The sequence below is a fragment of the Coregonus clupeaformis genome, chromosome 20 (genome assembly GCF_020615455.1).
Source record: "Coregonus clupeaformis isolate EN_2021a chromosome 20, ASM2061545v1, whole genome shotgun sequence".
NCBI lineage: Eukaryota > Metazoa > Chordata > Actinopteri > Salmoniformes > Salmonidae > Coregonus > Coregonus clupeaformis.
Genome location: NC_059211.1, coordinates 62,492,142 through 62,507,141, shown reverse-complemented (window position 1 = coordinate 62,507,141; position 15,000 = coordinate 62,492,142). Strand labels below are relative to the sequence as shown.

Genomic DNA, 15,000 nt, shown 5'->3' with positions numbered 1-15,000 from the left:
GGCAAACGCAGCCGGAGGCAGTGACTATTCACTCAGGTCAGTCTTATGGGTGTTTGCAGACAACAAATAATGTCACTAAACTTACTGCCGCGCCAGTTCCAGTTCTGCTTTTGAGGCGAAAATCATTGCCGAATCACTGCTCCTCCACCGCTCCTCCGCCACTCTCTCTGATGTGGTACCGAGCGCGCTACGCTTTGGGTCCACTTTTATTATCGCCCCTCCAGATTTGGAACGCACCGCGGTCAATGGCTTCCCTCGGGAACGCGCGCCAGCTGTACCATGTCGCTTCTATTCCTGATTAAACTGGTTATAAAAGCAGTTTGGGACCGATGCATTCCAATAACAAACACATCAGAACTAAAACATCCAATAAGACGGACATTTCAGAAGTTAATAACAATAAACTATGTGGGTGTGTCTGTTTGGTCTGTCGATTATTCTCATAAGTGATTTGCATGGTTGATTCAGTTCTGTGTAATGATTCAGTTCCCCTAGTTCCAATAGACCTACGTTTCATTTTCGATGTTGTAAAACAATAGTCTTGTAATTGTTTTTATTTCATTTATTGGTTGTAAAACAATAAGGATTCTTATTAGGGGGTTGCGTGCGCGCCACGGGGTGCTCCTGTCAGCGCTGCCAACTCCGAGCTCCATGAACAGTTGTCAACAATGAGCTGATGATTATTAGTGATCAGAACAAGTCTGTACAATAGTGCATTCTTATAGAGGGTTGTTGTGCAACTCAGAAAGCGGCTCTCAGTTACTCAATTATAGATTAGTCAGAGTGGTGCTCGCCGTTTGGTGTGTGTGTGATATGGGAGGGAGAGAGAGAGAGAGAGAGGGAAATGTATGACCATATTAGAGACACATATTTCCCTCAGATTACAGCGATCCACAAAGAATTCGAAAACAAACCCAATTTTGATAAACTCCCTTGTCTACTGCGTGAAAAACCACAGTGTGCCATCACAGCTGCACGATTTGTGACCTGTTGCTACAAGAAAAGGGCAACCAGTGAAGAACAAACACCATTGTAAATACAACCCATATTTATGTTTATTTATTTTCCCATTTGTGCTTTAACTATTTGCACATTGTTACAACACTGTATATATACATACTATGACATTTGAAATGTCTTTATTCTTTTGAAACTTCTGAGTGTAATGTTTACTGTTAATATTTATTGTTTATTTCACTTTTGTTTACTATCTACTTCACTTACTTTGGCAATGTTAACATACGTTTCCCATGCCAATAAAGCCCTTAAATTGAGAGAGAGAGAGAGAGAGAGAGAGAGAGAGAGAGAGAGAGAGAGAGAGAGAGAGAGAGAGAGAGAAAGAGAGAGAGAACGATAATAGAGAGAGACAGCGAGAGAGAGAGTTGTGTAATCTGTCAATTCTGTATCGCTCTCTTTCTCCCCTTTAGGCCCCCCGGCTGCCAGACGTCACACCAGTTTAAAACAAGGACAAAAAAAAGTTGTCGGGTGAACGAGAGAAAAAAACTCTGAAACCCTTCCCGAATCCAAATTCATGGGGGGAGTGAGTCAGTGTGACAGAACGAGGGGGACCGAGAGAGAGAGCGAGAGAGCACGCAAAGGAACCTTCTCTCACAGGCACACAGAAGACACAGCGGTTGTTCTGACTATTACCGAAAGGAACGGATAATAACTCACCCCGGGAAGCAGCAAAAAACACCTATACGGTGGTCAGAAAGTCGTTACCGGAGGGAAAATACTTCAGGGCGAGGCCACCGAGAGAATGCGTCTCAGGTTTCTGTGCAGGTAAATTGGGGGTACTCTATTGACCGAAAACCTGCTCCACGCCTTCATGTGTGCGAAAGGTTTCAAACAAAATTTATTTTCAGTGGCGATGTAGCCAACAGTAAGTGTAATAGGGCTATATGTTATCTCGACGTATTTAAAACTATTGAAAAGTCAAGTGTTGTGAATAAAGATCTTGCGTTTGTGCTATAGCATATAGGTGAAGCCTACCCGCGCATGTGTTGCATGCCGCTATGTAGAAGATTCTCCCCTGTAACCACCTCTCTGGGCAGATTTTGTAACAGTTCCCATCCCCCACCCTCTCTCTCGCTCTCTCTCAATTAAATTCAATTTAATTCAATTTCAATTTCTCTCTCTCTCTCTGTCTCTCTTTATTCTACAATGTGCCACTGTAGAGAGAAACGTGGACGCGGGTAGGGGGTCGTTAGTTCAGGCTGAGCTGGTCTGTTGTGTCAGGCTGTGCGGGACCTTTGTCTGTGGTTTTGGGATAATTGTTTAGTCTAGTGTGGGCCTGGGGACTGTGGGGAGGGTTTCAGTAGGAGGGGAGCCCGCGGCGGTGCACACACTGGCGAAACTGCACCAGTCACAGCGGTCACATGTGGCCTGCGGATTTGTGATTGCGGTGATGTTATGGGATTGTGGTGTGGCTTCACAGTTCACACAATAATTGTGGTGGTGCATCTAAAATGATATACTCTAGCCCAGTGCACATGCATCAGCGTCCTGAGTTTGTAGCTATATAAAAGCCATTTACAGGAACCTATAATCATGTGGCCAACATAAACCAAACCCAAAGCCTGAGGCCCCTCTCTCCAAGTCTCAAACTATTAAAACAAATGTACATGATGATTTGGGATCGCGAGTGTATGCGTTTGGAAGTGGGCTTGTGTGTTTAAAAGCCACAGGGTCTGGACAGTTGGGAGGAAAAACACGGCTGATGTTTGGACCCATTAGTTTGGTTGCACCTTCTCGGCGCGGTCAGATTGACTGAGATGCGGCTGAACCGCTGCTGAACCGCCCGGTCAAAGAAAGTTCTTGATCTCACACGCAGCGCTGGGAAAAAACGAAGCATGGTGTGCTCCTCTAACATAGTAACGTATCTGGAACATTCGAAATAATTTTAACTGAACTGCTGGGAGTTCGTTTTACAGTATGTCCTATAATTAAAGAAAACACATTATGCACGGTGCTTTTACGCATGCTAGACTGTTTATTAAACAACTACTAGACAGGCTCTGGACTATTAGGGAAAGAGAAGTATGTGAACCCCCCCATAGTGTTGACTATTAAATTATATAATTTATGAAGCTACTGAGGCATTTTGATAGCCTTAGGATATGAGAATATACATTGCATCCTGGTAGTACATCCTCTGTAAGTAAAGATATGTAAGCACCAGGATTAATTCCATTGGAACTCATAATATTTGGTTCTGTTTACTCAACCACTCTCCACTCTTCCTCTCTCTATCCCCCATATCTTTTTATCTCCTCTTCTCTCTCTTCACTCCTCCTCTCTCAGGCTTTATGTGCTGTGGGGTTTTGTGGCAGTCACATCCTCTCTGACCAAGGCTGAGAAGAAAAAGGTGAGTAATGGTTTTACCATAGTGATGGTGGTGATTAGAGGCGATTAGTGTCTGTAATCGTAGTTTAGGGTCCTGGTGGATTTAGCCCATGAAAGCCCGTAGTGAGTGGTTCACCATCTCACTGTGTGTGCACTAGTGGTCAGTTCTGGTGCCGGGTCAGTGGTTGTGAGTCAGTGATGGTCTCGGCTCTGTGGCAGCTGTGTTTTTGTGATGTCACTCATTACCCATGTCCCCTGGCGGTGGAGTGGTCCCCTGACACAGAGACAGAGACATGTGTGGCCGTTATTTGACCTAATGGATCCCTGGACACGCTCAGAAACACATACAGACACACACAGAGGGACAGGCATCTACACTCTTTCTCTCAGAGTGGTGGAGTGCAGCCTCATGTTTTGGTTATTGCTGAATGGAAACTTTTGTTCAGGTCTTTCTCTAGCTGTTCTGCCAACCAGGCCAATGGTCCACTGGCACACACACACACACACACACACACACACACACACACACACACACACACACACACACACACATACACATACACATACACATACACATACACATACACACACAGCTCTGAGTTATGAAATGAGAAACATTTAGACAGAGCCACAGAGGAACACATCAAAGCCTGGCCTGTTACACATGCGCACAGACCACACTGTGTTCAGCATACCAGGCCAGAGCTGGCCGTGCCACAGCCCTTCCACAAGGCCATCAATCCATATTCCAAACAGTTGATGATTTTGTTCCTCAGTTCATAAAACTGCTTTAATGCTACTGCCAGCATAAGTGAACTTAGCCTAGACGTCTTCCCTTTCCTAGCCCCCTGAACAACATCCAGGGATTCTGCCACTGAAACTTTGACACCAATTGAAGGCAGATTTGCAACATAACTACAGAGGCCTGTCTAGGAAATACTTGAATATGTTTGTTACATGTTTACTACTACATGTTTATCCAACTAGCTCTCACAGTCTCATGTCAGAATTAGACGTTCATCCATGTTTCTCAAACGTCAAATTTCAAAGTTGTTATAAACGTCAAATTTCAAAGTGTTTAAGGTTAAGTTTAGGCATTAACTCAGAAATCTTAAGGTTAGGCATTAACTCCGAATGGTAAAGGTAAGTGTTAAGGTTTGGGATAGGCTTAAAACAAAAATCTCAAAAACAACTTTCTATCGCTGGATTTGATTTGAACATGCAACCTTTTGCACCAGAGGCAGACGCCCCGACGTCCTCAGACATGGATGGACGTCTAATACTGACTTGTATCACGGGTGACCTGGCTGGTTTATCATATGTCTGATGTGTGCTTGTGTGTGTGTGTTCGTGTTCCAGGCGACGGGTAGAAGATCTCGGCAGGTGGACGAAAGTCCGGAGGGAGTGTGGTCTGCCTGGGGGGAGTGGTCAGGATGTTCTCAGCGCTGCGGAGTGGGCGTGTCACAGAGAACCAGGAAGTGTGAAGCCCCTCCCCGTCCCCAAACTCCTCCCCTCTCCCACTCTCCTCCAAACTGGGGGGGTTCATCGTTCCTCCCAGGGGGGGCCGGGGGTCCCAACCATGGCTCTGTCATCTCCGCCATCCGCCCCTTCTACCCCCCTCATTATTCTAGCAACCAGCCATCCCAGTATGGGGGAGGAGGAGGGGGAGGGGGAGGGACAGAGAGACAGCCAGCCCCCTTCTATCCCCCCTCACTCCCATCATCCAATCAGAACCCAGGACTGTCTCTCTATCGGGACACTCCTATAGGAGGAGGGGCAGGAGCTGTGCCAGCGCAGTCCTCCAATCCCACGTCTCCCCTCTATCGCACGGAATTCTCATCACCTAATCAGGAGCCAGATTCTGTTTACCGTTCCCCCTCATTTCCTGCCCCCCCATCCAGCTACAGCCAACCAGCAAGGGCCGCCCGCCGGCCAGCCAATCCTGGAACAGGGAGGGCGGGAGGAAGTGGGAGCAGAAGGTCAGTGTTGCCCAATAGGGGGGCTCTGCCTGCTAGTAGGTGAGTATGATTGGATGATCTTGTTGGCAAGGAAACTTTTTACTGTAGATGTTGTGTAAATGTTGTTTTAGACGTTATGTAAATGTTAAGTAAGACGTTGTTGTTAAGGCGTTGGTAGTGTGAGTTGAGTCATTCTGTTGATGTGAGTCATGGGAGTGTGAGTTTGACTTTTATTCCCATCTCTCATGCTATGCAATTAGATCACTAGTTCTGCTCAATATCATGACCTCTATACAGATAGACTCAAGGCTCTCACCCTCACACGCTCTGCTTCTAACTCTCACTGTAGGCTGTAAGCTGTTGGCTCCACTTGTGGAGAATGTCAATCATTTTAAGAGCAGATAAGAGTTCTGTCATTATGAGTAATATTTCCCTGTCTAACCCCTCCATTCCTTTCTTTCTTTCTTTCTTTCTTTCTTTCTTTCTTTCTTTCTTTCTTTCTTTCTTTCTTTCTTTCTTTCTTTCTTTCTTTCTTTCTTTCTTTCTTTCTTTCTTTCTTTCTTTCTTTCTTTCTTTCTTTCTTTCTTTCTTTCTCTCTCTCTCTCTCTCTCTCTCTCTCTCTCTCTCTCTCTCTCTCTCTCTCTCTCTCTCTCTCTCTCTCTCTCTCTCTCAGGTCCTCTTCTATCCGTCCGGGTCAGTTTGGTTATGGCAGGGTTCCTTTCTCTCTGCCATTACACCGGCAGAACCGGCAGGCCCGCCACACCGAGCACGGCAATGCTACCATAGCAACCCTGGTACTAGAGACTGAGGGGCAGGAGGGAGCTGTTGTTAACATTGACCAAATGGACAGACCCAAAGAAGGAGAGGAGAAGAGGAGGGGAGAGAAGGAGAGGGAGGGAGGCAAAAACCACAAAGGGAACAGGGGAGAGAGGGAGCATGAGAGGAGAGAGGAGGAGAGGAAAACAGAGGAAGAAAGGAAGACAGAGGAGGAGAGTACGGAGTCACCTATCGCTAAGGTATTGCTAACAACAACCACAGCTAAACCAGAAAGGAATGGACAGAGGGACACGGACAGTCACAGACAGACGGACAGACAGAGACAAGCTGCCGCGGAGCGAGGGAGGGAGAGAGGGAGAGAAAGAGAGAGAGTGCCCTCGACCGTTCCTCACTCACACAGGCCCTCTCCCTCCCAGCCCAACCACGACAGACTCATCAATAGACGCGCCCCTCCTCCCCTCCCCTCTCTGCCTCACCCCTACTCCCCCTCTCTCTCTCACCCCTATTCCCCCCCTCTTCACCGCTCCTCCCCGCAGCACAGAGAGAGAGAGTCCCCCTATGGCTTCAACCCTCAACCCCAACCCCCTCACCAAGGACCCCCCCAACCCAACATCTACCCCCTGCAACATCAGCAGCACCCCCACCCCCTGGCCGAGGGGGACACAGGGGGACAGAGATTACCCCCCCAGAACTACAGGTGCTCGGGAGCAGAGAACGAGTATCGTCGGTGCTTCTCACAGGTAAGAGCCAATTCCTTGGTCTTGAAATGCCTCAGTGGTTGGAGTATAGAGTTAGTAACACCAGTAGTTAACTGGGAGGTGATTCCTGTATGAGTATAGAGTTAGTAACACCAGTAGTTAACTGGGAGGTGATTCCTGTATGAGTATAGAGTTAGTAACACCAGTAGTTAACTGGGAGGGGATTCCTGTATGAGTATAGAGTTAGTAACACCAGTAGTTAACTGGGAGGTGATTTCTGTATGAGTATAGAGTTAGTAACACCAGTAGTTAACTGGGAGGTGATTTCTGTATGAGTATAGAGTTAGTAACACCAGTAGTTAACTGGGAGGGGATTCCTGTATGAGTATAGAGTTAGTAACACCAGTAGTTAACTGGGAGGTGATTCCTGTATGAGTATAGAGTTAGTAACACCAGTAGTTAACTGGGAGGTGATTTCTGTATGAGTATAGAGTTAGTAACACCAGTAGTTAACTGGGAGGTGATTTCTGTTTGAGTATAGAGTTAGTAACACCAGTAGTTAACTGGGAGGTGATTTCTGTATGAGTATAGAGTTAGTAACACCTGTAGTTAACTGGGAGTTGATTTCTGTATGAGTATAGAGTTAGTAACACCAGTAGTTAACTGGGAGGTGATTTCTGTATGAGTATAGAGTTAGTAACACCAGTAGTTAACTGGGAGGTAATTCCTGTATGGCCATATAGTGATACAGTACGTGTGGTAGGGAAAGGAAGGCTGGCTGTACAGTAGTCAGTTGTGTATGGGCAGTCATATGGAAACTGTCTGGCTGCTTGTACTGCTCTGGGCATTTACTGTTATGATCGGAATATCCTTCACGCTTACACAAGCAAAGCGGTGTGTGTGTGTGGTGTGTGTGTGTGTGTGTATGTAACACCAGATCTGGCCTTGAGGCTTGCAGGTCTTGTGAGTGTAGTGTTATCGACTGTATTACTCTCTATATAGTAGCTGCAGTGTGTGTGTGTGTGTGTGTATGGGGTGGGTGATATGGCTGTGACCTGTAGCTGTAGTGTGTGGTACAGTCCCATAGTACCAGATGGGTTAACAATCTTTGGCTGGGATTTGACCCTAGAATGTCATAAAAGAGACCAGGAAGTGTTCCCTGGAGCCAACCGTTCATGTTGTTTCACTCAGTCCCAGTCAAATCCATGGAGTTCTATTCACTGGGAGGAGGTCCATCTGGCTCCTAGTGTGGACATACTTCCTGAAGAACCTTGGAATGTATGACATCACTGTCTGATCTCATTCTACAGTCAATATGACATAATCATGATGGATTGTCCTGTGTGATTTTAACGATCAGAGAGGAGCTGTGTGTGTGTATCTTGTGTGTGTCTGTGTCTGTGTGTGTGTTTCTCTGTGTATTGTGTGAGTGTCTGTGTGTATTGTATTATGAGGGGGAACCCCTGGTTAGTGTTTGGTTGGCCAGGCAGTCTCTCTGAGGCTCATTGAGTGACAGAGCTATACATAGCAGACTGTATGCCCCATAGAGGAGCTTTATCTGAGGTAGAGAGATATGATAATACTGATCTGGTCTGGATCTCACACACACGCACACGCACACACACACGCGCACACACACACACACACACACACACACACACACACACACACACACACACACACACACACACACACACACACACACACACACACACACACACACACACACACACACACACACACACACACACACACACACACACACACACACACACACACACACACACAGTTATACTCCCAGTGTTAAACACATTTAGCTGTTGGCAGCCGACGGTAGTGTCCATGTGTACCAGTGGCATTAATAACAGTCCTGTGATGGTTCACTCACTAGGCTACATATTCGTGAGTGTGTGTACTATGTGAATGTGTGTCACAACATTCTATGTTTAAGCCTGATCACGTGTGTGTACATGTGTTTACTCTGTTGCATAGAAGCAATGGGGGAACTGAGAGAGGGATAGAGGAAGGAGGGAGAGGAGAAAAGTAGAGGAGTGGGAGGGGAAGTGACTCAGTTAAGTAGTAGTGAAAGAAGGCACTGTGTATAGAAATCTGCACGCAGGGGGAATGGTGGGGGGAGAGGGGGAGAGCAGGACATAGCAAACACAGGGAGAGGGAGACAGACCTGAGAGAGAGGTCACAGAGAGGTAGAGATAGAGATAGAGAGGTAGAGAGAGGTAGAGAGAGAGAGATAGATAGAGAGGTCACGGAGAGGTAGAGGGAGAGATAGATTGAGAGAGTGATCACAGAGGTAGAGAGATAGAGATAGAGAGGTAGAAATAGAGGTTCTGAAAGAGAGAGAGTGGAGAGAGATGGGTATACACTGTATATAGACATAATATGACATTTTACATTTGAAATGTCTTTATTCTTTTGGAACTTTTGTGAGTGTAATGTTCACTTTTGTTTATTATCTATTTCACTTGCTTTGGCAATGTAAACATGTTTCCCATGCCAATAAAGCCCCTTGAATTGAATTGAGTGAGAGAGGGAGAGAGAGAGAGAGAGAGAGAGAGAGAGAGAGAGATAGTTAGAGAGATTGAAAGAGAGAGAGAGTGAGAGAGAGAGAGAGAGAGAGAGTGAGAGAGAGAGTTAGAAGGGATTTTGATAAACTCCCATATCTATTGGGTGAAATACCACAGTGTACAATCACAGCAGCAAGAATTGTGACCTGTTGCCACAAGAAAAGGGCAACCAGTGAAGAACAAACACCATTGTAAATACAACCTATATTTATGTTTATTTATTTTTACTTTTTTACTTTAACTATTTGCACATCGTTACAACACTGTATATATATATAATATGACATTTGAAATGTCTTTATTCTTTTGGAACGTGTGAGTGTAATATTTACTGTTACACTTTTGATTGTTTATTTCACTTGCTTTGGCAATGTAAACATATGTTTCCCATGCCAATAAAGCCCCTTGAATTGAATTGAGAGAAAGAGAAAGAGAGAGAGAGAGAGAGAGAGAGAGAGAGAGATAGAGAGAGAGAGATAGTAAGAGTGAGAGAGAGATAGTAAGAGTGAGAGAGAGAGAGAGAGAGAGAGAGAGAGAGAGAGTGAGAGAGTGAGAGAGTGAGAGTGTGAGAGAGTGAGATAATGAGAGAATGAGAGAAAGAGAGAGGGAGAGAGAGTCAGCAGGAAGAGAAAGGGAAAGGGAAGTATGTGATAGAGGAAGAGAGGGATTCATGGAAAAGTACACAAGCAGAAAGAGAGAGAGAGTGTGTGCATGTGTGTGCGTGTGTAAGAAGAGGAGAGCTTGTAGGAAAAGAGAGAAAGGAGAGGAAAGTGTGGAATGTGGAGAGAAACAGACTGAAGGAGAAAAAAGCAAGAGGAGTACACTTTGAACAGACTTCTGAGTGAAAGGAGCTATTAAGAAAGACTACACCTCTTCCTTTCTCTCTCTCACTCTCCCTCTCTCTTTCTCTCTCTTTCATTCTTCCCTTGCTCTCTTTCCCACATCTACTCTGGAGTCAATATTTACTCAGTGTCGAGGGAGCATGCCTCCACACAACAAGCACCAAGGCCTTATCTATCTAATATACACTATATATACAAAAGTATGTGGACACCCCTTCAAATTAGTGGATTCGGCTATTTCAGCCATACCCATTGCTGACAGATGTATAAAATCGAGCACACAGCCATGCAATCTCCATAGACAAACATTGGCAGTAGAATGGCCTTACTGAAGAGCTCAGTGACTTTCAACGTGGCACCGTCATAGGATGACACTTTTCCAACAAGTCAATTCGTCAAATGTCTGCCCTGGTAGAGCTGCCCCGGTCAACTGTAAGCGCTGTTATTGTGAAGTGGAAACGTCTAGGAGCAACAACGGCTCAGTCGCGAAGTGGTAGGCCACACAAGCTCACAGAACGGGACCGCCGAGTGCTGAAGCGCGTAATGCGTAAAAATCGTCTGTCCTCGGTTACAACACTCACTACCGAGTTCCAAACTGCCTCTGGAAACAACGTCAGCACAATAACTGTTCGTCTAGAGCTTCATGAAATGGGTTTCCATGTCCTAGCAGCTACACACAAGCCTAAGATCACCATGCGCAATGCCAAGCTTCCGTTGGAGTGGTGTAAAGCTCGCCGCCATTGGACTCTGGAGCAGTGGAAACGCGTTCTCTGGAGTGATGACTCACACTTCACCATCTGGCAGTCCGACAGACGAATCTGGGTTTGGCGGATGCCAGGAGAACGCTACCTGCCGAATGCATAGTGCCAACTGTAAAGTTTGGTGGAGGAGGAATAATGGTCTGTGGCTGTTTTTCATGGTTCAGGCCCCTTAGTTCCAGTGAAGGGAAATATTTAACGCTACAGCATACAACGACATTCTAGATGATTCTGTGGCAACAGTTTGGGAAAGTTCCTTCCTTGTTTTAGCATGACAATGCCTCTGTGCACAAAGCGAGGTCCATACAGAAATGGTTTGTCGAGTTCGGTGTAGAAGAACTTGACTGGCCTGCACAGAGGCTTGACCTCAACCCCATCTAACACCTTTGGGATGAATTGGAACCAGGCCTAATCGCCCAACATCAGTGCCCGACCTCACTAATACTCTTGTGGCTGAATGGAAGCAAGTCCCTGCAGCAATGTTCCAACATCTAGTGGAAAGCCTTCCCAGAAGAGTGGCAGCTGTTATAGCAGCGAAGGGGGACCAACTCCATTTGAATGCCCATGATTTTGGAATGAGATGTTTGATGAGCAGGTGCCCACATACTTTTGGTGATGTATGTACTATACTATACTGTATGACTGCATCTATAACAGTCAGCTTAGTCCACAGAGAGTGCTATAATGAGAGATATATGACAGCTTTATCACAGGATCTATAATAAAACCAGTTAAATTTACTGTATGGTCTAAGATAAGTACCGCTTGATTTACACTGCTGGCAGAAGTTGCCGCTAGGCACAGATCTGGGATCAGCTTACCCTCGCTAAACCACTGACCTTAGGTCAGCTTCTGCAGGCAACTTCATTCACCCTGATTTACAGCATGATCCAAGAACTGTCAAATGTATAATATGATGTAGTTGAAGCAACAATTACTCTACAAAACTGTTATGTACTATCTGAATAGCCAGAGCTTAGTATTATCATGGTAATGGACTGACACACACAGAGATGGATGTTGAGAGAGACGTATCATGCCCAGAGTGTCTTGGCTGAGATAATGGCAGTATTGTTCTCTGAAAAGGCCAGTGATGACAAACGTATTATTGTTTATATTAGTTGTGAAGTCCTGAACAGACCCAGATGTGCTGGGTAGGACACACACACACACACACACACACACACACACACACACACACACACACACACACACACACACACACACACACACACACATACACACACACACACACACACACACACACACATACACACACACACATACACACACACACGCATACACACACACTTTGCTGAGATTGGTTTGTGCTGTGTTGAAACACAGCTGTGTGTGTGTAATTATAATCAGCCTTGCTATCTATACTGACTAAGTTAGTCTTCTTCTGGGTCCCTTCAAAATAGCTCCAGGGGCAGCGGTGTCCTTGTGACCCTGTGCTGCATCCAAACTCCTGTGTGTGCGTATGTGTGTTTATGAAGCGTTCAGAAAAATAGAAAATATCCATTTCACATTTTATTATATCCTACTCTGTCCTACTCTATCCTTCTAGTGAATAGACCCAGTGAGTATGTCTCAGTGTAGCTCTGTTTCACTGTGATGACCTGATAAAGTGGGTCGTCCATCTTGGGAGGTGGTGGACAGACATCTGGCTTCCTGTGCAGTGACGTATGAGAGTCTATTGTAGTGTTTATCACATGGAGGCTCGGCTTCCTCTTCCTGGGTCAAGCCTAACTCTGAGAAATGGCTGGAGACTCCTATGGCTGGAGACTGACTGACTGTGGTGTCATTGGAGTCTACATCCATGTCCATATCTCAGGGTTATAGGTCAAGACTACAGGCTGCGCTGGGGCTGGAAAACATGCTTTATCATTAGCCAGTCTGAACTGTTGCTCTGTTAGGAAGCTGACCAACAGATTACACATACACACACCTGGGAGTGTGTGTGTGTTGTTTGTGTGTGAGTGTGTATCTTTGTCTGTGTGTGTGTGTCTGTGTGTTCATGAGTTGATATGTACAGCTGTTTAGTGATGTGAGGACTGGGACAGGCTGAGAGGACTAGGGCCATTCCCAGGTGGGTAATCCCTGTTCCGTCACCTGGATGATCCCTGTGGAAACACAGCTGCAGAGGAAGGTTCCCAGGAACTTCTGTTCCCCTCAGGAGTTAACTTGGGCTCACCCAGGAGGGTGTTTGTGTGTTTTCAACAACAGCTTTCACACTGGAGTGTTCTGTGTGATCAAGACTTAGCGTTTGTGTGTTTACAGAACTTGTGTGTTTTGCTGTTTCTGGGCATTCCAATAGTGTTTTTCTGTCTGTGTTTGTAGAAGTGCAGTTGATTGGTCTGTCAGTGTGGGCATCCTCTCTGTCCTCTGTACTGTGTGGCTCAGTGGAGGCTGCTGAGGGGAGGACGGCTCAAAGTAATGGCTGGAATGTAGTCAATGGAATGGTATCAACCACATGGAAACATTTTACATTTTTATTCATTTAGCAGACGCTCTTATCCAGAGCGACTTACAGTTAGTGAGTGCATACATTTTCACACATGTTTGACACCATTCCATTGACTCCATTCCAGCCATTACTATGAGCCGTCCTCCCATCAGCAGCCTCCACTGGTGTGGCAGTAAGAGTAGACCTCAGTAGTACAAAGCCCCTGGGCCTTGGGGAGGGAGACCCTGGTTGTTTTCCCTCTCACTAATTACTCTATTAATTACAGACAGACCCTCCCCTCCCCTCCTTCTCCTTCTCCCCCCTCCCCTCCTCTCCCCTCCTCCCTCTTTCCCCCCCCTCCCTCCCTCCCCTCCCCTCCCCTCCCCTCCCCTCCTCCCCTCCAGTAAAACACACCTGTAACTCCCTCCCCCCTCCTGTAACTCCTTACACCCCTCCTGCCTTTCATTTGCTCACAGAACTGCTGCCATGCATCGACTCTCTCTTTCCTTCTCTCTTTCTTCTACCTATTCATTACAGACCCTCCCCCTTTTCTCTCCCACCACCTCCCCCCTCTCTTCCCCTATCCTACCCCTTTGCCCAGCTCTAAAACACCTACAACAATATTCTCTGACTCTCTCACAGGTCTATTCAGTAGCTGTCACTCTCTCTTTCTCCCTCTCTCCCCTTTACCCTCCTCCCCTCACTCCTTCTCTCCCTTTCTCCTTCCCCCAGTAGTAAAACGTACCTCAGACTTTAACTGGTCTACTAGATCAGTATTCACTCTCTCTGTCTTTCACCAGTCTATAGCACTACAGTGACTTGTGTCTTTCACCAGTCTATAGCACTACAGTGACTTGTATCTTTCACCAGTCTATAGAACTACAGTGACTTGTATCTTTCACCAGTCTATAGAACTACAGTGACTTGTATCTTTCACCAGTCTATAGAACTACAGTGACTTGTATCTTTCACCAGTCTATAGAACTACAGTGACTTGTATCTTTCACCAGTCTATAGAACTACAGTGACTTGTATCTTTCACCAGTCTATAGAACTACAGCGACTTGTATCTTTCACCAGTCTATAGAACTACAGTGACTTGTATCTTTCACCAGTCCATAGAACTACAGCGACTTGTGTCTTTCACCAGTCTATAGAACTACAGTGACTTGTATCTTTCACCAGTCTATAGAACTACAGTGACTTGTATCTTTCACCAGTCTATAGAACTACAGTGACTTGTATCTTTCACCAGTCTATAGAACTACAGCGACTTGTATCTTTCACCAGTATATAGAACTACAGTGACTTGTATCTTTCACCAGTCTATAGAACTACAGTGACTTGTATCTTTCACCAGTCTATAGAACTACAGTGACTTGTATCTTTCACCAGTCTATAGAACTACAGTGACTTGTATCTTTCACCAGTCTATAGAACTACAGTGACTTGTATCTTTCACCAGTCTATAGAACTACAGTGACTTGTATCTTTCACCAGTCTATAGAACTACAGCGACTTGTATCTTTCACCAGTCTATAGAACTACAGCGACTTGTATCTTTCACCAGTCTATAGAACTACAGTGACTT

The 15,000-nt window shown here is 45.7% G+C and overlaps 1 protein-coding gene across 3 annotated transcripts in view; it reads left to right on the top strand.

The window, feature by feature from the left end:
* Positions 1–1,426: 1,426 nt before the first annotated feature.
* The window catches only part of LOC121543163 (ADAMTS-like protein 4), a 40,604-nt gene continuing 27,030 nt past the window's right edge, over positions 1,427–15,000 (top strand). For 2 of the 3 annotated variants that reach the window (XM_041852865.2, XM_045205666.1), the window contains exons 1-4: positions 1,427–1,782; positions 3,304–3,367; positions 4,705–5,363; positions 5,977–6,820. In XM_041852865.2, the coding sequence (XP_041708799.2) occupies positions 1,760–1,782; positions 3,304–3,367; positions 4,705–5,363; positions 5,977–6,820 (1,590 nt within the window). In that variant the 5' untranslated portion in view covers positions 1,427–1,759. The remainder of the gene's footprint in view (positions 1,783–3,303; positions 3,368–4,704; positions 5,364–5,976; positions 6,821–15,000) is intronic. The other variant, XM_045205667.1, reaches the window with a different exon arrangement.